This window comes from Anser cygnoides, chromosome 18 (assembly GCF_040182565.1).
Source record: "Anser cygnoides isolate HZ-2024a breed goose chromosome 18, Taihu_goose_T2T_genome, whole genome shotgun sequence".
NCBI classification, from domain to species: domain Eukaryota; kingdom Metazoa; phylum Chordata; class Aves; order Anseriformes; family Anatidae; genus Anser; species Anser cygnoides.
Window position 1 is genome coordinate 8,150,270 of NC_089890.1, and position 26,599 is coordinate 8,176,868.

General features: G+C 66.7%; 2 protein-coding genes across 7 annotated transcripts in view; one reads left to right on the forward strand and one right to left on the reverse strand.

Moving 5' to 3' along the window:
* MYO18A (myosin XVIIIA) overlaps positions 1–26,599 on the reverse strand; it is a 54,623-nt gene that overhangs the window by 20,430 nt on the left and 7,594 nt on the right. Inside the window, exons 2-11 of one of the 4 annotated variants that reach the window (XM_066979612.1) lie at positions 10,539–11,630; positions 3,373–4,041; positions 3,078–3,143; positions 2,763–2,840; positions 2,226–2,366; positions 1,445–1,501; positions 877–964; positions 697–806; positions 445–621; positions 121–331 (exon numbers count right to left, since the gene is read on the reverse strand). In XM_066979612.1, the coding sequence (XP_066835713.1) occupies positions 121–331; positions 445–621; positions 697–806; positions 877–964; positions 1,445–1,501; positions 2,226–2,366; positions 2,763–2,840; positions 3,078–3,143; positions 3,373–4,041; positions 10,539–11,630 (2,689 nt within the window). Of the gene's footprint in view, positions 1–120; positions 332–444; positions 622–696; positions 807–876; positions 965–1,444; positions 1,502–2,225; positions 2,367–2,762; positions 2,841–3,077; positions 3,144–3,372; positions 4,042–10,538; positions 11,631–26,599 lie in introns of those variants that run through there. The other 3 variants (XM_066979611.1, XM_066979613.1, XM_066979614.1) reach the window with 3 other exon arrangements.
* Positions 16,840–25,140, forward strand: CRYBA1 (crystallin beta A1). 3 transcript variants are annotated; one of them, XM_066979626.1, is made up of 7 exons: positions 16,840–16,977; positions 19,886–20,075; positions 20,723–20,787; positions 21,649–21,767; positions 23,434–23,575; positions 24,228–24,370; positions 24,526–25,138. In XM_066979626.1, exons 2-7 carry the CDS (start codon positions 20,045–20,047, stop codon positions 24,671–24,673), a joined length of 648 nt encoding a protein of 215 aa, XP_066835727.1. In that variant the 5' UTR covers positions 16,840–16,977; positions 19,886–20,044; the 3' UTR covers positions 24,674–25,138. The 3 variants fall into 3 exon arrangements, with proteins under 3 accessions (XP_066835727.1, XP_047924021.1, XP_013051901.1); XM_048068064.2 differs by lacking the exon at positions 16,840–16,977 and adding an exon at positions 21,355–21,462 and having other exon boundaries at positions 19,732–20,075; positions 24,526–25,140; XM_013196447.3 differs by lacking the exon at positions 16,840–16,977 and having other exon boundaries at positions 19,736–20,075.

Here is a 26,599-nt window from a genome sequence, read left to right on the forward strand (position 1 = left end):
GTGGCCGGCGGCGTGCACGCGGCGAGGGCGCCGGCGGTGAGACAAGTGAGAGAGCAGCACCGTGACCGCGAAGCGAAGGCGTGCGGAGGTGACGGGGGGGGCCCCGCGGCGCGCACTCACCGGAGAAGACCTTGCCGGTGCTGCCGGCGATGGTGGCGAGGTACTGGACGAGGTGCTGGCAGTTGGTGGTCTTGCCGCTGCCGCTGGCGCCCAGCAGCACGACCGCCTGGTCCTGGCGGCTCATCAGCATGCTGCGGTAGGCAGCCTGGGCCACGGCGTAGATGTGCGGGGACGTGTCCTCCCTGCGGCACCCCTTGAACATGTGCATGACCTGGGGGGGGAAGCGGGGGACGCTCGGCACCCTGCGGCCCTGCAGGAGCACCTCTGAAGGGTGACACAGCTCCAGCGCCACCGGCACACGCCACCGGCCCCCCCCGGCGTCACCTTCTCGGAGTACATGGAGGGGGAGCTCAGCGGGTTGATGACGACCATGGTGGGGCCGGCGTAGGTGTGGATGAGGTTGCCGCCGTAGCGCTGCCGCAGCGTGTGCAGGACGCTGGACTCGTTGAGGTAGAGGAGGCTGGCCAGGTCCTCCACGCGGTCGCAGGACGGGGGGTTCGCCTGGGAGCGAGGCCGGGGGTCAGGCGGGGAACGGGGGTCCCCACCGCCCCGCGGCCCCCCATCCCGCAGCCCTACCTTCTCCACGTCGTCCTCCTCCACCTCCAGGACGGCTCCGTCGTGGTCCAGCTTCACCTTCACCTTGCCCTCGGGCAGGGCGCTGGGCTCCTCCGGCCGCAGCTGGCTGCCTGCGAGGGCACGCGGGGCTCAGCGGGGCCGTGCCGGGCACCCCTGCACCCTGGCCTGACCCCAACTCACCCAAGGAGAAGCCATCCTTGTGCACCAGCCACACCTTGTCGGTCTCATACCAAGCCTCCTCGGCAGCGATCTGCTCCTCCGTCTTGGCCTGCGAGACAGGGGGACGTGGGGCTGGAGGGAGCGTGGCGCCGGGCCGCCTTCCATGAGCCCCGAGCCCTCCCGACACGTGTCCCCGGCTTGTCCGCTGCCCCGGGGACCCCAGTGGGTTTGGGGCTGCTGAGACCCCCTGTCCCTGCCACAGCTGGGGGTAGACACAAAGCCACAACGACCCTGGGATGCAGTCATCACAGACAGCCCCGGGAAGCCTGGAGGGGCTGCGCTCCCAAACTGCAGCCCCGGCACCCACGGCAGCCCCGTGCCACTCACGTGGCATGCTGTGGGGACGCAGGACATGCTGCAGGGACACGGGGCAGGGACACAGGACATGCTGCGGGGCCATGACGCAGGGACACAGGGCACAGCACAGCGGTGGCACAGTCCCACGGGGGTAGGTAAGGTCGGGCTGGCACAGCTGGCACGTGGGGGACGTCCCCGCTACCCGCGAGCAGGGCGAGCCCTGAAGCCAAACCTGAGCTGCAGCAGGGACGGGGCCAAAGGGGGCTGCCAGGACATCGTCCGCTTGTCCCTATCGAGGCCAAGAGACGGGGCGTGAGGGCGAGAAGGGTCACGCTCTGCCCCGCAGTGAGCACGGCAAGCGGCGGGGGGAAGCGAGCAGAGGCGTGCGGCGAAGTGCAGCCACCCCGGAGCCCCCGGCCACGCTGGCGCTGCCGGAGCCGCAGCTGGGACAACTGCAGAGCAGCAGGTCCAGCACGGTGCTGGACATGCACGGAGCTGGGAAGGTGGCCACGAGGCCGGGTGGCCAAAGCCAGCACCCAGCGCAGGCTGGGGCTGAGTGCACAGCACCCGGGGCTGGAGGCGGCCCCGCTGCGCCGCATGTCCAGGATGCTCTGGTGCGTGCCCAGCGAGGGCCGGCACAAGGACACGCGGGGAACCAGGGCGCTGCCCCCACTCCTGCACCTCTCACCGGCCCTTCTGCCTGGCTCTGCCCCTTCCCTCCCCGCTGTAAGCCCCTGCCCTCCCCAGCCAGGCTGAGAGACACCGTCACCCCGCTGCCTCCACCGACAGCACCCTCCCGGTGAGCCTGGGGTGCCTGCCTCTCTGCCACGTGCCCCGGCACGGCCACGGGGAGCCCGGAGCTGCAACCACCCTGCAACAAGTGAGCCCGGGGAGAGGCACCCAGCCCCGGCCGTGCCCTGCCGGCTCGGCTTGCTGCGGCCGAGGGAGCGCGATGGAGACACGGGGCCACCCTGGCCGCTCTCTGCAGCAGCCCTGGGTGGGGAAAGCCTTACGCTCCAGCACGAGGCGCGGGCGCAGACGCCAGCCCAGCGGCAGACAGAGGACAGCGGGAGGTTGCCAGCGGAGGCAGAGAGCTCCTGAGGACAGGGGTACGGTACCTGGCTGGGTGCCGAGGCGGAGGCCGCGGGGTCCAGCTGACGGCAGCGAAGGAGGAGGAGAGAAAGAAAAGAGGGGTGAGAGGCAGAGAGCAGCCACGGCACCGCGACGCCCCGCGGGGCCCCGGCACGGCCAAAACCCCCAAGACATCACCCCAGCTGGGGCAGCCGTGCCCAGGGTGCAGTGGAGACACCGACACAGGGACGCGGCACGGCGCTGCCGGGCACTGCAGCTCCCCACGGCCACGCACGTTGCTTGGGGCAGCAATCACCAAACCCACCAGCCGGCAGCACCCAGAGCGGGGCCACGGGGCTGGCGGCCACAACCGGCGGTGCAAACACCAAGGGAGAGCACGCGGTGCGGACGGGGCAGCGTCCCCATCCAACACCAGGCACCGGGCCACGCACAATCACCAAACTCCCCCCCTGAATTACAGAAGCCATGAAGATCCTCTCCAGCCGGCGCTGCGCCTCCTCCGACGGGCTCAGCTGGGGAGCGGGGCCGGGGGCAGCCTGGAGGCAGAGCACTGTTAGCAGCGGGCTGGCTGGCACCGGCACATCACCGGCACGGGGGACATCACGGGTGCTTTTTTTGGCCCTGAAGCCCACCGACACCACGCAGGGCAGCTACCTTGCACAGACCTACAGCGCCCTGCCCACCTGCACCCATGCTGGGGCACCCACAGGCACCCTGGACAACCCCTGGCAGGCGCCTGGCACCCCAAATCCCGGGTCCCTGCTCCCACGCACCTGCTGGGGGGGTCCCGGGGCAGTTTTCGCGGGGGTCTGTCGCTTCTCGCTGGGCTGCTGCTTCTTCTCCACACGAGCAGGGTGGGGAGACAAGGGGCAGCGTGATGTGGTGGCCGCAGCGTACCCGGCCGCACCAAAAAGTGACCCCCGCCCGGCACCGCACACCCCCGCCCACCCCAAAACCACTGCAAACCGTGCTGGTGAGCTCACACCATGCTCCGCCGCGCGGGACAAGGCGTCCCTGCGGGTCATGCCGCACACCCACGCCGGGTTAGAGCCGTGCACACACCGGTACCTTGTGCCTCTCCAGGGCGGTGGGTTTCGGGGCGGATGCCTTTGGCGGCTCCGCTTTCCCTCCCGAAGGCTGCGCCAGAGGCTCTGGCTTGGCTTTGGCACCCGGGGACACAGACGGCTTTGTGTCCCCCGCAGCAGGCGGGGAGCCCGGCGTGGCGGCTCCTTTACCCCCGGAGGGCTCGGGGGACTTCTCCTCTCGCCTGTCTCCCGGCCGGAGCCGCGGGCGGTGCTCTTTGGTTTTGCCCTTGGCCATGAGGGTTTTGAGCCCCGCTGAGATCTCATCTTTGGGCTCCGGCTTGGCGGGGGCGGCCGGCACAGTGGGGGGCGGCGGTGGGGGCGCGGGGGGGGCCGGCTCCTCTTTTCTGGGGGGCGGCACGGGCTCGGGAGACTTGACGTCTCGCGCCGGCTCCCTGGCACCGCCAGCGTCCTCCCCCGGCAGGACTTTGCGCACCACCTTGCGCACCACCCGCACCACCCTGCGGCGGGACAGGCCCTGCCCGTCGTCCCCCTGCGCCTCGGTGCCCGCCGCGGGACCCTCGGGCCCGTTGGCGGCCCCGTTCAGCACCGGCTCCGGGCTCTTCCCTCTCCCCGGGGGCGGCTCGGGGCTCTTCGGGGGCTCGGGTTTTGGGGGTGCGGGTGCCGCGTCCTTCGCGGCGCTGGGGCTCTCTGGCTGCAGCCACAAAGATAGGTGTGGGTTAGAGGAGGTCTGACGGTGCCGGGCCCGCCGCTGTGAACCCCTGTGCCACGGGATGTGGCTGTGCTGGGCAGCTTGGGCTGGTGCCGGGGGTCCCAGAACAGCTCCCGGCCAGATTTCAGGCGCCACAGGACGTGTGTCTGAGGCATCCAGCCCCCTCCCTGAACCATCCTACAGCTCCCCACCAGGCTCAGGGAAAGGGGCGACGCCGACCTCCCCGGCCCCGTGCCCAGGAGCCCGTCAACCCTCAGGCCATGGGGAAGAGGGGGGGAATTCAGAGCACTCAGCCCACTTGGGGTGCTGGCAGACTGGCTGCAAGGCACGGGGCAATCTGCAAGATTTCCCCCCCTCCGACAGCTCCAGCAGGCAGCGCGGGAAGCGCCGCTGCTGCAGTAACTCAGAGCAAGCGCCGAGCCTCTGTCCTGCCGGGCTCTGCAGGGCAGAGACGAGCCCTGGTGAGGCAGAGGGGCAAAAATTGCTGTGACCTACAGCCGGGCACCCCTGCGGCCGGGCGCCAGCTCCCACCACCACCAAAACCACCCGCACCCCGCACGCTGCCCTACGTCAGCTGCAGGAGGGGGACGCTGAGCCCACGACCCCCCTAGGAGGTGTCGCCGTGCCCCAGCCAAGGGCGAGCCCCATCCCGGCACAAAGCCCCCCTCTCCCCGTGCCCTGCAGCACTTACAGCCCCGTCCTCCTTCCCGGGTCTTTTCACAGCTAAAGATTTGTCCTCGTCCTTAACCTGAGGGTCAGACAAACAAGAGGGGCGCGTTTCAGCCGCCGCGGGGGGAGGCGGCGACCCGGTGGGCTCGGTGCCGGCCGCCCGCTCCGGCAGCACCATGGGGAAAAAGGCACGCAGCCCGTCGCTCCCCGTGCTTCGGGGGGAGGAAGCCTTTGTGTGAGCAGGTGAAACAGCCCAGATTTGCAGCCTGCTGCTGAGCGCGAGGCCTCGGTCCGGCCCGAGGAAAGCACCGCGGGGTCCAGCCGACCTGAGAAAAGGGGGCGAAGCTCCGAGGCGCGCCCTGCAAAACCCCAAAGCGTGGCGCAGCCCCGCTCCCCGCTGCAGGAGGGGCTGCGTTGGCAGCTGGTGAGCGGGCTGGTAAATAAAGCCCCTTCGCTCCTCCCCGCGCGGGCTTCTGGCTTTTCGCACGTTGCTCAACTTAGCTCTGACAGCTGAGCTAAACACAGCGCTGAGCAAGAGGCAAGGTGCGTGGGGGGGAAAAGCGATCCCGCCCGCCGCCAGCCCGGCCGCACAGCGCGTGGAGGTGGCACCGGCTCGGCTCTGCGGGCTCAGCCTTGCCACTTCGGGGCGTCCCGGGCGGCGATGCCGAGCCCGGGGGGGGTGTTCACACCATGTTAGGGGAGGCACCGGCCACGCGCGAAGCGGTGGTTAGTGTGTTAGTGGGTGCATTTGTGGCCGCAGCCGTGCAGCGGCGGGGTGCGGGGCGGCCGCCTGTTTGCTCAGCGTGGCACGAGGGCAGCTCGAGGGCCACTTGCTGAGCCTCCGTGCCAGGGGGAATTTTGGCCCCGGGAGCGCTGCTCCGGATGCGGCACACGTGCTGGGCAAACTGGGGGGAGCTGGTGGGCACCGTGGGGTGCGAGCAAACGCGAGCAAGACTTCCCTTTTGCTCCCAGAACGCAAAGCGGGATGAGAAGGCCATGGCGATGTCTCATGGAGCCGCAGCCCTGGCTGGGGGAGAGAGGGAGAGGTGAGCGGGAGGGCTCTGGGGCCTCGGGACCCTGAGCTGACCCAGCCCCGCGCAGCGTCCGAGCAGACGGAGCCCGTAGGAACCGCTCGGGGACAGGCACAGAACTCATTGTGCAAAAAAAGCCCCTTTGCTCATAGGGCAGCACCGTGCCCAATTTTCCCCCCATGCCGGGCCAGCCCGCTGCAGTAAGCAGCTGCGGGGTGAGGGAAGGGATATTTTCTGCCCTGGGCACGCACTCGGCACGCCGGGGGGGCTATTCTGAGCCTGACCCCGTGCCAGCAGCCGGGCAGCCCAAGCAGGGACCCAGAGGGGTCTCCGAAACCCAGCGGGGCCGATCCGGGGCTGCCCATGGGGGGGTCCACAAAGCACCACCCCTGCCAGCACAGGGCACAGAGGGGCACCCAAACCACCCGTTTGGGGTCACAGCACCCTGTTCCCCCCATCCCCAGCTCCTAGGCCCCCTCCCACCCACCCAGGCACAGGGGTCTGGGCACAAACCTGCCCGCGGAGCCCCCAAATCCTCTGCCCCCAGTGCCCTCCGCTCCATGCCGCACGGCACCAGCAACAGGGTCCCCTCCAGAAGCAGCCCTCGGCCGCCACGGCGGCCCCCGTCCCACCGAGTGGGTGGCCCCCATGCGTCCCCCTCGGGGTCCCCCCGGCCGTGTCAGGGTCCCCACCTTACCGCGGGGCCGGCAGCGGGGTTCCCGGTGGGACGAGCACGGCACAGGGTGGTGGGAGAGGCGTGCGGCAGCGCGGGGACAGCTGGGCTGATAGGGCCACCCTAAAAATAGCCGAGGAATGCGAGGGCCCCGGCGGCGCGCGCAGCAGGCGGAGGGCGCACGGGGGGGAAGCTCGGGCAGCGGGGGCCTCTTCGCCGCCGGAGGAAGTGATGTGGGCCCGCGGCAGGCTGGCGCCGCGGGGGGGGAAGCGTCCGGCCCCCCCCTGTCCCACTGCCCGCCCCTGTGGAGCAGGAGCCGGGGAGGGAGCCATGTGCCGAGAAGCGGGGCTGGGTGCTCCCGCACCCCCCCGTGGCCCCGCTGCTGCTTGCTGGAGGGCAGCGGGGTGTCGCTTTGCTTTGCCAAGAGCGTGGCAGCCCCCCGAAATGCTACCGGGGGTGGAAAGCCCTATGCCCCGTGGGGGGTGGCACAGGGGGGCTGTCCCCGTGCCGGTGGGACAGGGATGAGGGTCGGCACTGCAGTTATACCACGCCAGTCCGGCCGCCCCCAGCACGGCCCCCTGGTACGGCCGCATCCACAGCAAAGCTCCCTCCGAGCACCGAGGTCTCCCCGGAGGCACGGGACCGGCACCGAGGGCGAGTGAGGCCGGGGCCTCCCCACGCGGTGCGTGCCGGGAAGGGGCCGGCAGCAGGGAGCGAAGCGCAGCGGCGGCACCACAGAAACTGCCCCAAACCACGAGGAGACGCGCGGCGGGGGCAGCGAGCACGGGGCATGGGCACGGCGGGGATCCCGGGCGGTGTTTGAGCAGGTCCCTGCTCGCCCTGGGGACACACACACACACACACACACGTCCCTGCCTGAGGCCACATCCCTTCTCCCTCGCCACTCTCACCCAGGGCACCGGGGACAGGTGACAGGAACGCCCTTGGCAGGGCTGCCGTGACGTGGCGGAGGGTGCCGGTGGTGACACCGGTGTCCCCAGGGAGTGCCGGCAGCAGCCACGGCGTTAGTCGCAAAGGGGTCACGGTGACAGCCGTGACAGCAGGAATCGCCCCGACCGGAGGCACGTGGCTTCGCCTGGAAGTCGGCGCCCGTGGGCTCCAAGGGGCACGGACACCTCCCCGGTGAGCCCAGCGCACACGGAGCCCTGTGATGAGACCCGAGGGGTCCCGAGCATCCCGGCCACAGAGCTGGGAAGGGCCCGGTGCCCATGGGCTGCCTCCACAGGGACGCGCAGCCCGGGTGTAAGGGGATGACGCACCAGCCCCATGGCCAAGCCCACTGGGCACCGCAACCCTTGGGGGGCTCCCTGTGCTGGGGCCACCCTGCCAGCACTGTCCCCACGGCAGAAGAAAGGACAAATTAAGAGCTTCCCACAGAGAACACATGTAAAAAAGGAGGAAGCACATCGGGGGCACTGCAAATCCCACAGCCCCCACCCCACAGCCCCCAGCGCCTCCCCAACACCCTGGTTCGGGGACCACGCGTGTCCCACCACCACGCGCACCCACGTCCCAGCACCCCTGCGGGACGCTGGGCGCAGCAAGGAGCTGGCAGCCAGCCGCGTCGCGGCACGTCGGCCGTGCGCCCCGGGTGCCGGCGGGCGAGCGAAGGCCGGCGCGGGCAGCCAGGACACGCGGGGCGCGCCGGCACGGCCGCCGGATGCCTGTGGTCTGGCTGAAGTGCTGGAGCGGTCGGGCGCGTTTCTGGAATATTTCTGCCCCACCAGAGCCGGACAGCGCATGCCTAGGCCCTGCCCGAGGAATTTCGACGGTAAATAAATAAATAGGAGCGTGGAGCCCAGCCAGACCGGCTGCCCAGCGCCGGGAGCGCGGCTGGGACACGGTGGGGTTTTCCTCCGGTCCCCACCAGCCGTGCCGTGCCACCAGCCAGCCCCCATGAACCCCACAGCGTGGTTGGGGCTGCCCAGAGCACCCCAAGCATCGCACCCTCTGCCTCCCGGCCCTGCCTGGCTCCAGCACGTGTCCTCACCTTGGGGACAGGCAGAGGGACAAGGGCAGCTCGGTGGGGCCCCTCCATAGAGGGGTTAAACCCCGGCACCTTCCCTGCTCCAGTCGGGGAAGGGCTCCCAGAGCAACAGCCCAAAATATGTCTATAATTTCCTGTTTCAAAAAGGATCATTTTTATTTAAATTAGGACCAGAAACATTCCAGGGAGCTTAGCTGGGCCCGGGGGAGAGCCGGGCCTCCCCGCACGCGCCGGCACCTTGCACGGCCCCCGGCTGCGCCCGCTGCCCGCCCCAGCTCCCCGGTGCGGCCGGTGGCACCAGCTCCACCTGCAAAGCCACAGCACGTCCCTCCGTGTCCCTGCTGAGGGTCAAGGGTCCCCAGCAAAGACGCAGGACGAGCTCACATGGAGAGGTGCCCCTGCCCCGAGCCGGAGGAAACGGCCGGGGAACACGGGGAATGACCGCGAGCCCACAGGGCTGGGGACGGCGGTGGGGAGCTGGCTGCAGCCCAGGCGCCCGCCCCGTTACGCTGCGTATCCTGAAGATAAGCAGCGGTCTGTGGTCAGCGCACGGGACGGCTCCTTTCCAGGAACTGTTCCTGCCATGATTTATGATTTGTGCTTTAACCCCCTGCAGGCACTGACCCCGCAGCGCTGGGCTTGGCTTCGTCGCAGCACAAAGGGAGCGGCACCGCTGTTACCGAGCACAAGGCGCCCATCGCAAAGCCCCGACAGCCTCCCCTCGGCTTTCTGGTGGCTTTTTGGAAAAGTAAAAGCCGGAGAGGCATGGGGGAGGCAGAGGGAGGGCAGGCAGAGAGCTCTCCTTGTGCTCTCCATGCACGGTGGGAGCAGATAGCTGCTGCCCGCACACGCTGGCCGTGCCAGCGCCCGCTACGAGGCCGTATGCTGCGGCTTCTCCCCCGCAGCCCCGGCTGCTCCAAGGGCACCGGCATTTCCTCCTTCCCCTCCCCAGCCCCAGCACTGTGCTTTTGGTGGCACAAGCACCTCGCCAGCCCCTGTGTGCTTACATCAAATGTGCACCTGCACCCACTGCAGCACGCTGCGGCAAGAGTGGCAGCCACAGGCAGGCAGCCGTGCCCCTCAGCCCTCCCCTCGGGGCTGTCCCCTCAGCAGTGCCCTGAGCAGCTCCCCAGGGCCGGCCACGCCGTGGGGCTCCAAGGAGGAGCTGCTGGAAAGCCAGCACCCAGATTCGGCGCAGGCTCCACCCCGCAGCGCTGGCACCTGCTCGGGGAGCGCAAGGAGCCCCACGGCAGCCTCCCCGCACCACGGTCACCAGCGACACGGCGGGGACAGGCCCAGCTCTGCAGGGTCCCAGCATCCAGGGAAACAGCTGGAAGCCGGCCGTGGTGATGGTTAGCCCGCGGCAGGGTCAGCGGAGCCAGCGGCACACGCGGAAGATGTGGGTCACGCAGCCGTTAGGTTTCTATTTATACAGCACCAGCCGTGCACGTCGGGGCTCTGCAAATTTTCCGCGGCTCCCCATCGCACAGCGCACCGCGCCGCCCCCGCGGTGCCCAGGGGGCCGCAGCCAGGAGGGGCTCTCGGCACTCCCCTCCTGCAAAGCTTCACACCTTTCCCCCCGAGCTCCCTTCCCTGCCAGACCCCGCTTCTCCCTGGGAGGAGAGGCAGGGGGAGGTGGGCACGGGGGGCTCCAGCGCTCCAGCCGTTGGGGCCGGTAGGCACCGTGCTGCATCTCAGCGCTGGCACGGATGCTTTGCCTTCGCTGCCTACACCCGGGTCAATGCGCAGGCTTTCCAAAGGTGATTCAGAGCTCAGCTCTCCCAGTGCCCTAGCAGCAGGAGAAAGACCAAAACCAGCCTCACGCCGAGCATTTCGGGGCCAAAATCCACCAGTACCAGCTCATGAGCCAGCTGCAGACTCCTTCCTCTGCAGCGTCCTGCCTCCCGGAGCGCGGCAGGCATCGCCCCCCCATCCCCGCCGCGGCTGCCCGCTCCTCCCTGTGCTTGCTACAGCCGGGAGCAGCTGCAACGCCCGATGCTTCCCACGACCTGTGCCAACCCAAATGCCCGCTGCGAGGACGGTGGCGGCCGGCAGAAACCCAGGGCACCAGCCCGGTGGCAGGGACGCCGTTACTCACATCCCAGGTGGCGCGGCGCGTCCCCTCGCCGCCCCGCAGCCAGCAGCGGCTCAGCTCGCTCAGCTCCAGGATGGGCTGCACCTTCAGCTGAACCGTCTCCCCCGACTGCCGGATCATCTCCACGATCTCATCCCGGGATTTGCTCTCCACGTTGCGCCCGTTGATCTCCACCAGCCGATCGCCCGGCACCAACCCCAGCGCCAAGTCCTTGGTGCCGGCGCCGGGTTCGGCGAAGTGCACGACGCGCCGGTACACCTGCCCGTCGGGCGCGCGGTCCAGCATGGTGGTGCGGCGCAGGGAGAAGCCGAAATCGCCGGTGTTGCGCCTTTGCAGCTCCAGCTGCCGCGGCACGGGGGGCTGCGGGGGCACCAGGGCGGGCAGCCGCAGGTCCGCGGGGAACCGCTTGCCCACCAGCTCCGGCACCCTGGCTCGGAAGGAGGCGGCAGGGGGGGTACGGGGGTGTCCCGGGGGCGTCCCGTGCTTGGCGAGCTGAGCCTCCAGGGCGCGCACCTCCACCTGCGGGGAGGGGGCTGCCGAGTGCTCGGAGGGGGTGGAGGTCTCCGAGGCGCTCTCGTCCCGGCTCTTCTGCGAGAAGGAGAAGCGCTTGACGATCATCTGCGAGTTCTGCTTGGCCAGCGAGCCGAACTTGGCCGCCCGCTGCAGCACCGAGCCCTTGAAGTTGGCGTCGTCCACCTTGAGGTCGTCGCTGGAGCTGGCCGTGCTCAGGTGGCCCGAGTCCAAGATGACGCTGCCCCGGTTGCTGTCGGAGTCGATGTCGGTGAGGTGCAGGTCGGAGCCGCTGGCCACCTTGATGGGGATGGGGTTGGAGATCTCCAGGCGCGCCTTGGAGTCCCGCTTGGAGGCGCGGTTGAGGTTGAAGAAGCCCCTGCGCATGCTCATCTCCTCCAGGCTCTTGAGCTCGGCCGCCGACATCCTCTCCTTCTTCTCCTTCTTTTCCTTCTTCTCCTTCCGGGCCCCATCCTTCTCTTTGTCCTTCTTCATCAGGTTGAACATGGTGGAGGGGGGCTCGGGGCGCGCTCGCCCCCGCGGCAGGGTGCTGGTGGGGGCGCTGCTCACGGCACGGCCGCCTGCCTGCAGAACGACACACGGACACGGTCAGACCATGGCCAACACTGCGACCCCGCGTCCCCCCCAGGGTCACCTGCACTGCCACCCCCAGCCTGGGCCACGTCTGGGATGCCCCAAAATGAGACCAGAGCCCGGGCAAGACCCCCATGGACCCCTCGGGCATGGGGCAGTTTGGGAGCCGCGCGGGCAGGCAGGGGAGGGAGGTTTCCCGAGGGCCCATTATGTTTGCAGCGGTTTCTGGTGGTGTGGATGTTTCCCCAGGCAGTAAAGCCTGTGGCACTGCAGACACCTCGCCTGCTGGCTCAAAAGCCCCTTGTTGAAGACACAGAAGCCTCTCTGGGGCTGGCCCCAGCCTCGGCCACCGCAAAGCCAGCAGGGACACGGGGAACAGCAGCGCAGCGTCCCCACCCAGGGGGGACAGGGGGGAGGGAGCCCCCAAAACACAGCCCTGGCCGAGTACCCCCCTAACAAACAGGAACCTGTAAAATCGCATCCCTCCGAAACGCTGATAAACGCCTAATTTTAGCCGGGACGACGCAGAACTCGTGACGCTGCGGCGACCTCCAGGAACAGTCGCTCTTTCATTAGGGCATCCCGCGCAGGGGGAGGGCCCCAGCCTGCAGCAAAGCCATGGCACGGCCGGCCCCGGGCCCCACCGCACAGCCTGCCCCCCCCCCCCCCCCCAAACCCCACACACGGCCCCGGGGCACCCCCAGCCTCGGCCCCGGGGCGAGCGCTGCCTCCCTGCGCGGCCGCCAGCCACCCACCGACCTCCATTGTGCGCCCGGGCTGCGGATAAACAACTCAAAAATCAAACAGCTGGGTGGAAAAGCAGCGAGGGACGGACTGACAGCTATATATAAACAGAGCAGGAAGCCGCGCCGTGCAGGAACTGAACCTCGGCACAAAGGACAACAGGAAAAGTCCCCACGTTCCAAGCATCTGCGCTGGAGCTCTCCGGCGGGGAAAGGTTTGTGCGACCCATGGGGACGGGCACGCTCCCCACGCCAGCACTGTGGGCTCCGTGGGCACCCAGCATGACCGTGCGCCATGCCGTGCCATGCCGTGCCGTACCGTGCCGTGCCGTGCCCGCAGAGCCTTGCTTCAGCTCCAGCACAGCATCCCCACCACCTGGGCCACCTCCCTGCAGGGCCACGTGCCCCCAGATGCACCCAGCAGGACACAGGGTGCAAAGGGCCCCGTGTCCGAGCCCTCCCCATGCTGGGGGCGAGGACAGTGCCGCCATGGCCTCGGTGCCAGCAATGGCAGTGAGGGAACCACCTGCACCCCTCCCGGTGACACGTTGCACCGGTGACCCCACCTGCTTGGGCATCCCCAGAGCAGCACGGTTTGGCCAGGGCAGTGCCAGGCACCCCCAGCTCACCATGGGGCACCGAGGGGGCTGGGGGCTGCCGGGACCCTCCCCGGGTACTGGGGGGGAGCCCCGCGGGCAGAGCGGCCGGCACAGCGCGCCAGGCAGGTGCTGCTGGGGGACGAGGCGCTTCAGAGCCCGGCGGCCAGCACCGCTCTTTGTCCTCAGCAGTTCCTCTCCCCCGCACACATGCTCCCTCCGGGCCTTTGTATGCTCGACAAAAAGGGGGAACGAGCGTTACGAGCTGCATCGCTAATGAGCCAGCAGCGCCAACCAGCCAGCAGCGCCAGCCCGCAGCACCGCCACGTGTGCCCCACGCAAGGCCACTGTGCACGGGGGGCACGAGCTTTGGAAACCACGAGCCCCCCCCATCACGGCCAAGCGCAGACCCCCGGCCTCCCCCCAGCTCTTGTGGGTTCGCTGCCTGTCCCCGAGGAAGCCCTGTGCTCCTTGAGGCCGCCGGTGGGACGCAGGCGCCGAGAAGCCGGGCGCAGGCGGGTGCTGCGAGCCGGGGGTGGCCGCTGAGCGTTGCCCTGCTCCTGAATCACCCCGCACACCCTCCCCGGCTCAGCCCGGGCTCGCTCCGGGATTATCCAGCTCCAGGCGTGTTCGGGTGGCAGCGTGCATGAGCCATCACACGGGTGGGAGAGGCGGCCGCGGGCGCCGGCTTCGCCCGCGCGTTGCACGCAAGGTGCTTGCTGCGACACGCGGGCTGTCAGGGCAGGGAGGACATCACCCGCAAGGTCACAGCCGTAGGGGAACCGACCACAAAGCCCCCACCCCGAGACCCCCAAAGGGCTTCCCCGCTGCGGTGCTGAGCCCCGTGGCCCCGCAGTTTCCCGGCAGGGAGGAAGGCGTTCACGGAAACTCGGGGCCACTCCTTCCCTCCCCACGACGCAATCTCATCCGACGCGCTCCCGACACGGGGACCTGAAGCGCAAGTTTGCCGGCCGCCTGCCTGCCCCGCGGTGCCGGCGGTGGGAGACGGGGGCTGGAACCCAGCCCCTTGGGGACCTCTGCGCCCCGGCTGGGCCCCCAGGTTTGGGGACAGCCCTGGGGACCAGGGCGCTGCCGGCAGCGATGTCCAGCGGTTCCCATGCTGACCTGTGCCACAGCTCCTCGCCTCCTCGCCGGACGCCGGCACAAGATTTCCGCAGAAGATTTAGGGGGTTTCCAAAGCTCTCCACGCTGCCTGCCCTTACGGACAACGCCGGGGTGCGTCAGGAGGAGAACAACCCCTTCCAGCACCACCAGGCTCTGCCCAAAGCTGGATTTCGGGTCCTCCCGTGCAGGAACCCGGCAGCAGAGGACGCGGCTGGCTGGCAAACGCGTCCCCGTGCCGGGAGAGCTTCAGCGCGTCACCCTGGGCAGTAGGGTGTGTGTGCCCGGCGCGCCCCAGCGCCCGCCTCGCCCCAAACCGGGGCAATAAAACCCGAGCGTTACAAAACACCCGCTGCAGAGCACTGACCCCGCTGGGCTCCGCGCCGGGAACGGGGGCGATTCAGCAGCCACCCGGGGGGGGAAAGAGAAGTCCCCCGCTGCAGGACACCCCCTGCAAGGGGGCTTCACCCTGCTGCCCGCGTGAGGGGTCACCGGCAGCCACCCGCCTGCCCTGCCATGCCTTTTGGGCCCCCGGTTTGCAGCGTGACCCCCAGCAGGGCCCAGCCCACGGCAACGGGCTGAGCCACAGCTCGTCAGCGGGCAAAGTCCAGGGCCGGCGCAGGCGCCGCGGGGATGCTTGGCTCTGCCCAGGGCTGGGTGCAAGGGCTGGGGGTCCCCCGGCTCCAAGGGACCCCCCGAGGCGAGGGAACGGGGGCCGCCGCTCGCCCGGCGTGCCGTGGGCCCACGCTTTTCAGCATCTGCCCTGAGTTTAGCTCCAACGCTCGTTGACCAAGCGATTTGCATCTCAGAGGCCGGCTGGAAACCACGCTATTTCTGGACACGCGTCCCGGCCCTCGCCGCTCCGTATATTGCTCCCCTGGGCAAATTAACGCACGGGCAGGCGCCGCGGCACCCAGGGGCTTTGCCAGCCCCCCCACCTTTGCTGTAAGACCACCCCTTTGGGCACCCCACGGCACCCCCAGCAAGGTGACCCAGGTGCCAGGGGACCACCGGTTAGGGGCGAGCGGCTTCGGGTGCGACTCCCTGGCAGCACGGGGGGGGGGTCCCAGACCAGCATTTTCACCCTGCTGACACCCCTGCGTGCAGGACCAGGCTGACTGCCCCAAAAGACCCCCCCCCCCAAAAAAAAAAAAGGGACACGGCACCCTCCCCCCCCCCCCCAATTGCTCTCCCATGGGGGGGGCGCGCACAGCTCCTGGCACGGGGTGGGGGCACCCCGGGGTGCTGCGGCACGGCACGGGGGGGGGGGGCACCCCCGGGGGGCAGCGCACAGCGTGGGGGGGTCAGGAAAGAAGAAGGGGGGGGGAGGATGCACAGACACGGGCCCCGTGCGCGTGCACGCCGGCGGGGGGGGGGGGTGCACGCGCGCGCGCACGCACACCGGCGCGGCCCGTACCGGGGGAGGGAAGGGAAGGGAAAGGGGGGGGGGGGGCGCTGCAGGAGCCGCAGCCCCGTCCCGGTGCCGGTGCCGGTGCCGGTGCCGGTGCCGGGCGCTCGCTCACTCACCCGGCGGCGCGGCGGGGCCCGGCGCTGGAGGAGGCGGTGGCGGCGGCGGCGGCGGGGCCGGGCCCCGGTGGCGGCGGCGGCGGCGGCGCGGCGCGGGGCGGGGCGGGGCGGGGCGGGGCGGGGGGGGGGGGGCGGCTCCGTACCGGGGCGGGCACTGCCGGCTCTGCGCGCGCCGCCCCCCCCCCCCCCCCCCGCCGGGCGCGGCCCGGGACGGGACGGAGAGGGCAGGAGGGGGCGAGGGGCGGCGGGGGGGCGCGGTTCCCCCCCCCCCCCCCGGGAGGGTGCGAGGGATGCGGTGCTGCCCCCGGTGCGCGTGCACCCCCGTGCGCGCACACGCGCGGTGCGCGCACGCACAGGGGTTGCACGCGCCCGCAGCGCACACAGAGCGCACACAGGGCGCACACACGCCCTGGTGTTTGCACATCCTCCCCCCAGTGCACACACACACACCCCTGGTGCAGGCACACCCCCAGCGCACACACCCCCAGTGCACACACACACACACACCCTAGTGCATGCACACCCCCACTGCACGCACACACACGCACACCCTGGTGCAGGCATGCCCCCAGTGCACACACGCAGAGCACACACATATTGGTGCAGGCACACCCCCACTGCACGCACACACCCTGGTGCTTGCACACACACCCCCAGTGCACACACACACACACCCTAGTGCATGCACACCCCCACTGCACACACACACACGCACCCCTGGTGCAGGCACACCCCCAGTGCACGCACACACCCTGGTGCTTGCACACACACCCCCAGTGCACACACACACACACCCAGTGCACACACACACACACACCCAGTGCACTTACAGCCCGTTGCACCCTGCAACACACCCACCTGGCCATAAGCTGGGTTCCCCCCCCGCCCCTCCCCAACACCCCCAGCACACAGAGGGACGCACGCACACTTTTGCACAGCCTGGTGCACGCTACTGCGTGCACACGGAGTATGCTCGCACCCCCTGGAAGTGCAGCACAACACGATCCTATGGCACACCCCTGCAACACCCCGACACACGCAGTCCCCACCCCGTGGCACATCACATCCCGCGATGCACGCTGGAAAGCACTCACGTGCTGTCAGGAATCTGAACAGCTTCTGGGGACAGCCTGCACGGTGCCCGCAGCTGGCAAAGGGTGCTGCTTTGGGGGTGTGGGAGCAATAAGGCCGTTTGTGCTCCTGGGGGTCCCCCTTTTTTGGAAGGATCCAACCAAGGGCAGTCCTCCTGGCAAGGGGAGGGTTTCCGGCTGATCCCTGCACGCACTGGTGTGGGCTGAGCTGGAGAACACAAGGCCGGAGGTGGAGGAGCCCCCGCGAAATCATTTCACGGTCAGTGCTTCTCCCCACGCTGCCTGTCCCCAGGAGGGCTGGGTGCATGGAGCTGATCGCTCTGGAGAACGCCCGCTGCCTCGGACGGCAGGCAGCATGTGGTCAGCAACCAGCACCGAGAGCCGCAGTGCCTTTGTTATGCCCCTTCCACTCGTGTCCAGCTCCGGGCAGTGTGTCTGGGAGGTTAGGCACAGCCCAAGCCCACAAATGCTGCAGACCCCCTGTGGGCCACCCCGGCATGCACGGTAAGGGCAGGCAGCCTGGGGAAGCCGGAGAGAGCTTAGGGAATGGGGACCCCACAGTCAGGCAGCCACAAGCTCTTCCCAAAATCACTATTCAGAGCGTTCATCTCTGCCCCAAAGCCCTGCATGGACACTGGGACCTATGGGACTGGGATCTGCCCCCAGCGCCTTCCCCAGGCCCGGAGCCCAGCGGCGGATGAGGCACAGCCCTTGCAGCGATGGAGGACAGCAGCCGTGAGCGCAGCTGCCTGCTGCTTTTGTGGTGCTTTCCTTTTGTCCCGGGCACGTGGCGCTGAGCGCAGGGAGCTGCGGCCAGCTGGAGAGTGGCAAGGGGGTCAGGCGAGACGGAGGGTCGGTGGCTGCGGTGGCTTATCCTGCTACGAGGGGATGCATCCTGCAACTGTACCTTGGTGCCCTGCCTCCCGGCAAGCAGCCCGGCCGACAGTTAGAGCCTGCGGCAGCTCCTGCTCCCTTATCGCAGCGGGCAGGCGGCAGCGGGGCTGACGTCGGTTGGGGCTGACGTCGGTTGGGGCCGCCGAGCCGCCGGGCAGCACCGAGGGGCTCATGGAGCCTCGTGCACCTCCCCGGGGGTGAACACCTCCGCGCACATGGCAAAATGCCCAGCACACGTCTGCGGGATCCTGTCTGACCCCACCAGCCCTGCCCTGAGCAGCTCTCCCTCGGCACGGAGCTGTGCGGGGCTTTACCGGCCCTCAGCAAAACCCACACCCAACAAACTCCCCGCGCTGTGCACAGCTCTACGGGGGGCAGCGGGTGCTGGCAGCATTTTGGAGTGCCCGCGTCAGGCGCAGACGTCTGGCCACAGCAGCGAGGGCCCAGCGTTGGGCTGGGAGGGGAGGCATCTGTTTCGCAGCGCCACGGGGTTTGCTAAATAGGTCACTGCTTTTTTATAGTCTCCAGGATCTAGAAAAACCAGTTGTTCCTGACAGCCCGCGGACCCGACAGCACTGTGGCAGCAGCGGTGGCTCCCCAAGCTCTCCCTCCCGTCCTCCCATGTCCTCGGCGGGGGGATCTGCCCCCAGGAGGGGCTCGGTGCGAGCTGCAGGGGGACCTGCAGCACCCCTGGGTGCTACGCTCTGGCCATGCCCGACATGAGGTGCAGAAGGGGGGGGGTTCTCCCCCACCCTGCTTGTGGCCTGTGCTGGCTGCCAGCTCCAGGCTTTGCCCAAGGACCATTTGCAGCGTTTTCTGTTTGCAGAGGGCACCAAGGCCGGCTGTGTGTGGGTGTAGGGGGTGTGCGGTGCCGTACACCCCCTGCACACTGCTGCGCGCCCGCATGCGCCAGCTGCAGCGCTGCCTGACCGGGGTGAGCTCTCCCTCTAGCGGCACCAAGCTCCTGGCAAAGCCTCCATGCCCACAGGGCGGCCGGAGCCGTGCCCAGGGCATGCCCAGGGGGCTGGGGGGCGTTGGGGACGTGCTCCAGCCCACATGCCCCTCTGGCAGTGTCCCCAGAAGGCAGGCTGGAGGATGTGTGTGAGCAGAGCAGGGTGCGCACGCTGCTGGGGTGGGTGCCCCAATTCATCCGGGGACACTTTGAAGGCTGTTTCAATGGCTGGCAAGAGGGCAGCCGCCCCCCACCCTGAATTTGCTGGGATGTAGCAACAAAATGAGCCACTGTGTCAGTGTCAGACCTCAGCAGCACTCTGCTTCCCCCCACTTCACCACTCCGACCCCCGTAATTCGGGGGGTCCCCATCCCTATCCCCAAGGACGACCCCAAAGCAGGGGTGCCCCATCTCCCCGCACACACCATCCCGGCCACGCAGCCCTGCTGGGGTCCCCGCAGGCCACGCGCCAGGCCGGGCCGCAGGCCGCGCTGACGGGGCGCTTTGTTTTGTGCTGCGAGGACAAAAGGGGCAGTCAGACGCGGGCGGCGCTTTGTGCCGGCAGCCATGCGCTGAGGCAGCAGCCCGCGCCGCCACGCTCGCCTCCTGACCCCCGGCGGCTCGGCCTACGCCCGCCACGGCCCCCACAGCCTGCATCCACCATGGCACTGCAGCCTGTAGCCCCCATGGCACCCTCACCCTGCGCCACCCGCCCCGCCATGGCCCTGAGGGAGCCCTGCGGGGAAGGGGGAGCAGGACCTGGTTGCCATGGTTACTGTGAGGCTTAAGGCCTAGGTGCACCAGGTTGCCATGGCTACCGCGAGGCCTATAACGCCGCCCAGGCCCATGGCGGCCCTGCCACCCCCACGGGCACAGCACCAAGGCCATGGCGTCGCTGTGTGAGCTCAGGGAGCAAGCACCGCACCGAGGGCCTGGTGTGGCTCCGGGGCTGCGTGGGCAGGGGGCCCCGCAGCTCCCACCATGTTGGAAGGAGCAGCCTCACAGCCCCCTTGCTGCCACGGGGCTTATGGCTGCCCCACAGCCCCTGCGCCGCCCCATGGCACGCGGAATGGAGGCAGGGACCCGCTGTGGCCGGTGGAGCGAGGCTCACCGAGACGCTGCCACGCTGTCCCCCCGTGCTCACCTGCACCCGGGCCAGGCCGGCCCTGTGATGGCGCAGTGCATTGCTCCTGGAAAATGCCAGAAGAGTCAAAATGTTGAGTCATTCATGCCCAAGATTATCTGTGCAAACAGCCACCCCGATTATTTTTGTTATGATCAAATTTTTTTTTTTCCTTTATTTTTTTTTTTTTTCCCCAAGAATGCGGCCGGGACCATGGGGATGAGCTGCTGAAATCTCTGGGGATCAGCAGAACAATGCCAGCGAGAGCATTGTGCTGACGGCTCCGCAAATGCTGGCAGCAGCTCCTGGCCGGCAGCGCCCTATAAAAGCCGAGCCGCTGAAGTAGGCAGACATGACATGGGCGAAGCAGCAGTACCGCCTGAGCTAGGTGAGTCCTGGGGCCGGCCCGCTCCACCCCAGCCCCTCTCGCCCTGCTGCCGCTGTGCGGATGCTCCTCTCTGGTGGCAGGAGAGGAGCGAGAGGTATCTGGAGGGCCCACACGTCCCTGCTGGCAGCTCGGGCACGGCGGGTGGCAGAGAGCCCCCGCGGTGTGAGGTATCTCCGTGCCCGGCACCTGCCTGGCTGGGGCACAGCACCCCGGTTGGCACCTCGGGCTGTTAGCCATGGCTGTCCCGATATGAGGAAGGAGTGCCCAAGGGAGGCATAACAAGGGTAGGGATGGGAGCGGAGGGTCTCTTGGACCTCTCCAGTAATAGGGCAGAGTCTGCTCCCCAGAATGGCTCAGGGGGTTTCCTCGCCATGGCTGGGGGAAGAAGTGGACCGAGAACTGCATCCCGGCGTGACACGGGTGCATGGGCTCCGTGCCACGGCTGGGAGGAGGGAAGGGGCCCCGTGGTGGTGGTGGGCAGGCTGTGGGCAGGAGGGGGACCCCACTTTGTCTGTGTCTCGGAGCCACCTGCTGTGCCCCCCACACCGTCCTGCAGCTGGCGAGGGTCTCATTGAGAGACCCGTGAGCGGGCAGGGGGATGCGTGGCAGTGCTCTGCAACACCCATTGCTTTTCCTTCCTTCTCCAGATACCTTTCCAGCAGCAAAGATGGCTCAGACAAACCCTCTGCCTGTCCCCATGGGCCCCTGGAAGGTATGTCCTTGCACCCGCTGCCTCTCAGGTGTGGAGGTGGGAGACAGGGAGGGAGCAAAGCCAGTCCTCCCCAGCCAGAAAAGCTGCACCGCAGGGAGCGAGGCCGAGGGAGCCAAGAAAAAAAGTCACAGGAGCATGCCTCCTGCCTGCTCAAACACCCCCGGGGGGTTTCATAAGCCTCTTTGCAGCACCCTGGCCTGGCTGTGCCCTGCTGTGACAAGTTGTGCTGTGCCAGGCAGCTACCGCAGTCCCCCCAAAGCCACACTCTCTTATTTGCCCTCCCTTGTGGGTGAAGGCAGGCTGGCAGGGTGGGCAGGGGACAGCAGGGCACAGGGGCTGCAAAGGGGGCAGTGGGCATGGCAGGGCGAGGTGGAGAGCAGCCCTGAGGGCACCAGGGATGGTGACAGCACTGGGGACAAAGCCAGTTCACAGAGGGGACCGAGAGGGAAAGGAGAAGCACGTGTGCAAGCAGGGCAAAATCCTGCCAAAGCATGGAGAGGACAGCGTCAGCCGCAGCCCCCAGGGAGTTCCCCCTCACCCTTTCCCCGTTAATCCTCTTTGCCCTAGAGAGTTCAGAGCAGAGGCCGGGAGAAATGCCAGCCACAGCTCTGCCGCCCGCCCGTCCCAGAACGGCTCCGGACGGCACTGCTGCCCTGGGGACTGATCTCCGCAGGGGTGAGCAGGAGAGCGGAGCAGGGGCCGGCGTGCGGCTCCCCCAGCACCAGGCAGGGCACTGCAGGGCCAGGGATGCCAGCCGGCTCTTCCCCAAATGGAGCATGACCCTCTGTCTTGAAAAGGTGCTGGTTCTCTCGGGGCCACTGCCGGGCAGTTCGCAGCTTGGCAGCTCGTTCTCTGTTCCAGATCACTGTATACGACCAAGAAAATTTCCAGGGCAAGAGGATGGAGTTCACCTCGGCCTGTCCAAACATCATGGAGTGTGGTTTCGACAACATCCGCTCCCTAAAGGTGGAGTGTGGCGCGTGAGTACCCAGCTGCCCGTGACGTGGATGCTTTCCCAGGTGGGGGGCTGGCGGGGCAAGGGGTGCCTGAGCACGTGCAGGGCCGGCGAGTCTCACCCCACTGAGCTGGAGCCAAGCACTGCAGCCAGGGGAAGCCAGGTACGGGGATCCCACCCTGCCAGGGTAGAGCAGCGAGCTCTGGGCAGCACCAGCATGGACGCTAGACACACAGGGCCAGGGGACAGCAGCAACACCTTTGGCCTCATCTAAAACTGCCTCTTGCATCTGGGAGCAGCCGGGTTGGAGCTCCCCAGTGCTCAGCATGAATGATGCCTGAGGATGCAGCAAAGACCAGTGCTCAGTGAGGGGCTCTTGGCTCACGAGCTCAGCCTGGTCCTCATTTATCTGTGTAACCCCATGAAGCACCATGCCTAAGAACCCCATTTCTCATCCCAGGGCCCAGCCCTGCTCGTCAGAGCCAGACCAGAGCCTTCCTGCAGCCTGCGCTGAGCTGCCCCAGTCACTGTTAGGGTATGGAGCAGAGCCAGGGTTCTCCCTGCACACGGGAACCTTCCTGTAACAGGCGAGACAGCTCTCGAGCTGCTCTGAGACGCTGTGCGTAAGGAGCAGTCCCCATGGCAAACATCCCGCTGGGGCCGGGGAAGCAGACAAGATAGATTTGCACTGCTATATTTAGGATTTGTAATGCTAATGGGATTACCGCAGCATGCGTGCTCGCGCCGTAATCAGCTCACTGCTCCACTTGACGTGTTCCCAGCCAGGCTGTTCACCTTGCTTACTAGGAGGCTGACTGCAGGGCATGGGACCAGGGCTGAGTTTTGGTCAGTGGCAAGACCTAAAAACCCTGCACTCAGCGTGCCCCTCAGCATCCCCTGTACCCCATAAGCAGGACCACGGGCCGTACAGCGGTGTGCCTCCCTCCTTCCAGCCCCCAGCCCAGTCTCTGCCTCCCCGCTTCCCTCAGCTGTGGATGTCCCGTCCCTGGTCCCTGTACGGGGAAGTGCCCAGGAGGGGTCTGCACCCCGTGGGGTGCCCGGGCTGGGGGCAGGTGCTGGGCAGGCTCTCGTGGGTGTGCAAACTGCGTCCTGTGGGGTGGAGGCGTCCCTCTCACCTCCTTGTTGTTTTCAGCAGAGAGGGACCCAAAAAGGGAACAGGCAACAGCTCCCAGGCCTGCCCAGAGCCAGGTTGGTTCTGCCTAGTTTGGGCATGAGGAATTCAGGTCTTTCCAGCTGTGCCAGGCTGTAATTAGGAAACAAGTCAGAAATGAGGTGTTTGGGAGAGGACACCCTGCTGGAGATGTCCTTTGGCACCCTGACGTGATGCCAATCCATGCAGATAGCCACCGAGCTCTGCTGGGGAAGCGAACCACCACCAAGGTTTGCAGGTTGGGCCCCTTGAGGGTGGGATCCCACCCCCACTGCAGCCAGGGGATGCTGGTGTTGCCATGCTGAACACTTCTCAGGCACCAGCCAGGCTGTTACACCCTCTCCGGGTGCTCTGCCCACATCCAGCACCGTTTCCTTTCCTCCCAAGCAACCGGGCTTGCGGGCGGAGGCCAGACCTCAACCTCCTCCTTGCACCTACATCCACGTACCGGTGCCAGCCCCGAGCAGGATGCCCAGAGCTGCTGCAGGAAGGCCTGGCAGCCCTTGCTCTGTTTTTGCAGCTGGGTCGGTTACGAGCACACCGGCTTCTGTGGGCAGCAGTTCATCCTGGAGAGGGGAGAGTACCCGCGCTGGGACGCCTGGAGCGGCAGCAACGCCTACCACATCGAGCGCCTGATGTCCTTCCGCCCCGTCTGCTCTGCTGTGAGTGCCCCCACTCCTGGGCTGGCTGCAGCCTCCTGTCCCAGCAGCAGAGGCACAGGCAGGGCAGGAATTGCCCCAATCAGGGCAGGAATTGCCCCGGGCAGGGCAGGAGCTGCCCCCAGGTGTCTGCGCTGCAGCATCCTCTGTTGCCCCAGCACAGAGCCGGGCAGGGGGCTGGAGGCAGCACCGGGCTGCACAACAGCTCCCAGCTCGCACGTCTCAGCCCAGGCAGAGCAAAGGCTCCCAGGCAGCACCCTCAGACCAAGGGAGTGGGGCTAGGAAGGGCAAAACTGCTATGCCAGGGGCTTTGCAGGTAGCGGAGGCTCTTAGAGTGGGCTCAGCTCTTCCCCTAGTGCCCAGCAGGATTTGCTGTAGCTTTCCTGTTTTATAAGGCTTTAAAGGGAATTTCTGTGTCTGCTGTACACAAGCAGAGCTGTTGCTGACACCTCCCAGGACAAGCCCTGACCCTGCCCCAGCACCTTCACACCAGCCCTGGGGGCTCTGAACGCTTCCATCCCTTGGGCTGCACACACAGCCCGCAGGAAACCCTCCAAACCGGGCTGCACGGAGGGGCAGCCTTTGTGCCACTGCCCCAGCCCGTGGCTGGGGAGGGAGCACTGCCTCCCCCTCACCCGCTGCTCTTCCGTCCCAGAATCACAAGGAATCCAAGATCACCGTCTTCGAGAAAGACAACTTCATCGGCCGCCAGTGGGAGATAAGCGACGACTACCCCTCGCTGCAGGCCATGGGCTGGGCCAACAACGAAGTGGGCTCCATGAAGATCCCCTGCGGCGCGTAAGTGACGGGCAAAGGGCCACAAAGCACGGACGTGCCTGGGCTTAGCAGCGGGGACAAAGCACGGCCATCACAGCCGGAGGGGGGACGCCCCGTAACTCCCTTGCTTACCTCTCGTTCCCCTTACGGCCGCCTGACGACTCCGTTTCTTCCAGCTGGGTTTGCTACCAGTATCCCGGGTACCGCGGCTACCAGTACGTCCTGGAGGCCGACCACCACGGGGGAGACTACAAGCACTGGAGAGAGTGGGGATCACACGCCCAGACCTCCCAGATCCAGTCCATCAGGCGCATCCAGCAGTAGCTGCCCGACGCCCGGCCCCCACTCTCGAGCACATCTTTGCAAGGTTTCTAAAGCTCACCGGCTCCCTTTTGGTGCTAATACCCCCCTCCTGAAATAACAACCCCTTCTTGTACCGCAACTGCTTATGGAACAACACTCCTAAACGGTACCAGCTGCCACAACTGCCAATAAATGTGACTGAAAGAAAAAGATAAAACCAGCTCGGTGGGTGTTTGCTGTTGTGCGCTTGGAATCGAAATCCCACTTCCCCATCCCAGAATGCGGCCCCTAAAGGGCTCCCTTCCTCCTCCCAGCCCTCCCCTTGCCCGTGAAGGCACGGGACACCTCGCTCCAACCCCCACGAGGCCAAGCCGTGCCCAGCACCGGCCACTCACATAGGCACAGCCCCAACCACGCGTGTGCTCCGTGGTCAGCGCTGCCCGGCCAGCAGCCGCGCAGCATCCCCAGGGCCAGGGGGATGCTCCGTAAGAGCGCAAAAAAAAAAGTCACACCGACGCCGACAAACTTTAAAATTTTTATTCAACAATTTACATCACTTATTGTCTGTCTTAACGTATTCGATCTACACAAATTTCTTTTTTTTTTTTTCCTGATAAAATAATAAAATTTGGATAAATTTTGAAGACCTGTTGGTGCAGAATAAACAAAATTCAGGTAACTTTTTTTTTTTTTTTCTTAAACATTTAGTGTGAAGTATGACATCATTGGTAAAGATACATCATGCCATTACAGCTCATGGACATTACCTATCCTTACAGTCCGTGACATCACCCATACCAGCGCAGCGGGCTGCGCCAGACACAGCTACAGCAGGTATTACACTAACTCTTCTAGCCACCCTCTCACGACCGGGAAAACGCCTACTTTTTCAGCTGGGCACACAGAGTGCATTAACCTATTCAAAAATACCAGGAAGGGGAGAAGAAAACAAAACCGACCTTTCCTGTTTCGTGTGGTTGCACACTACAACATCGACGACAAAGAGGGGCTGCCCCTCTCCGCAGGTCAGAGGTAATTCAGCTCCTGAGCAGGTAGAGCACAACCCCTCGCGGCGATTTTAATACACACCAGGGAACTGAAGGAAATGAGAACTATCGGCAGGGCAGGAGGAGAGGGTTCCTGCCCGGGAGAGCCGTGCCCTGCTCCTGCGGGTCTGCCTGGAGAGAGCTCTCCAGCCCAGTGCGGAGTCGAAGCGTGCGGTGGTGTTTCGCACCGCTATTAACACTGAAGTATTCGGGGAGGGGGAGAGAGGGGCATCCGTCCCCCGAGTAAACAAGTCGAGGACCTTCGGAGGCTTGCGAGCCACTGAAGGTGTGTAAGTACACGTGTGATGGTAGATAGAAAAGCAGCCCTGTTCTGTATGAAAAAAAAAAGCTGTCAAGTTAGTACAAATTTCTGCCATGGTGAAGGGAACACGGGGAGAAAGCTGTCGGGGTCCTTCTCCCGTCACAAAATCCAGACGCCTCTGCACAAAGGCTCTGGGCTATGCAACAAGTTTTCAAAGGGGGCACCTGCAACCCAACGCACATAACTCATGAAAACAAAGCCGAAATAAAGCTCTCACCCCGCAGACCGGAGGGAGCCCCTGCTCCGCTCCAGCTGCTACAAACCGCACGCACCCCGCGCACACACACCCGCAGCGGGACAGCGAGGAAGCCCGTCCCTCTCGCTCACAGTGGGAATACAAAACGGTAGGGTTTCTCTTCGGTTATTTTGCCGTTAGAAGCCTCAAGTTTGCCCGTGCCACCAGCCTGCCCAGCGCCGAACGCGGCGGGCAGATCTCCATCCCCTCCTCCAAGCTGCTTCGCGTGGCACGGGAGCATGGCCGGCGCGGGTACGGCCACCGCGCTCCCGACCAGAGAAAAAAGGGCACTCGTTCATCCAACAGCACAAAGTGTATCCGAAACAAGCCAGCTCACCCCTCTC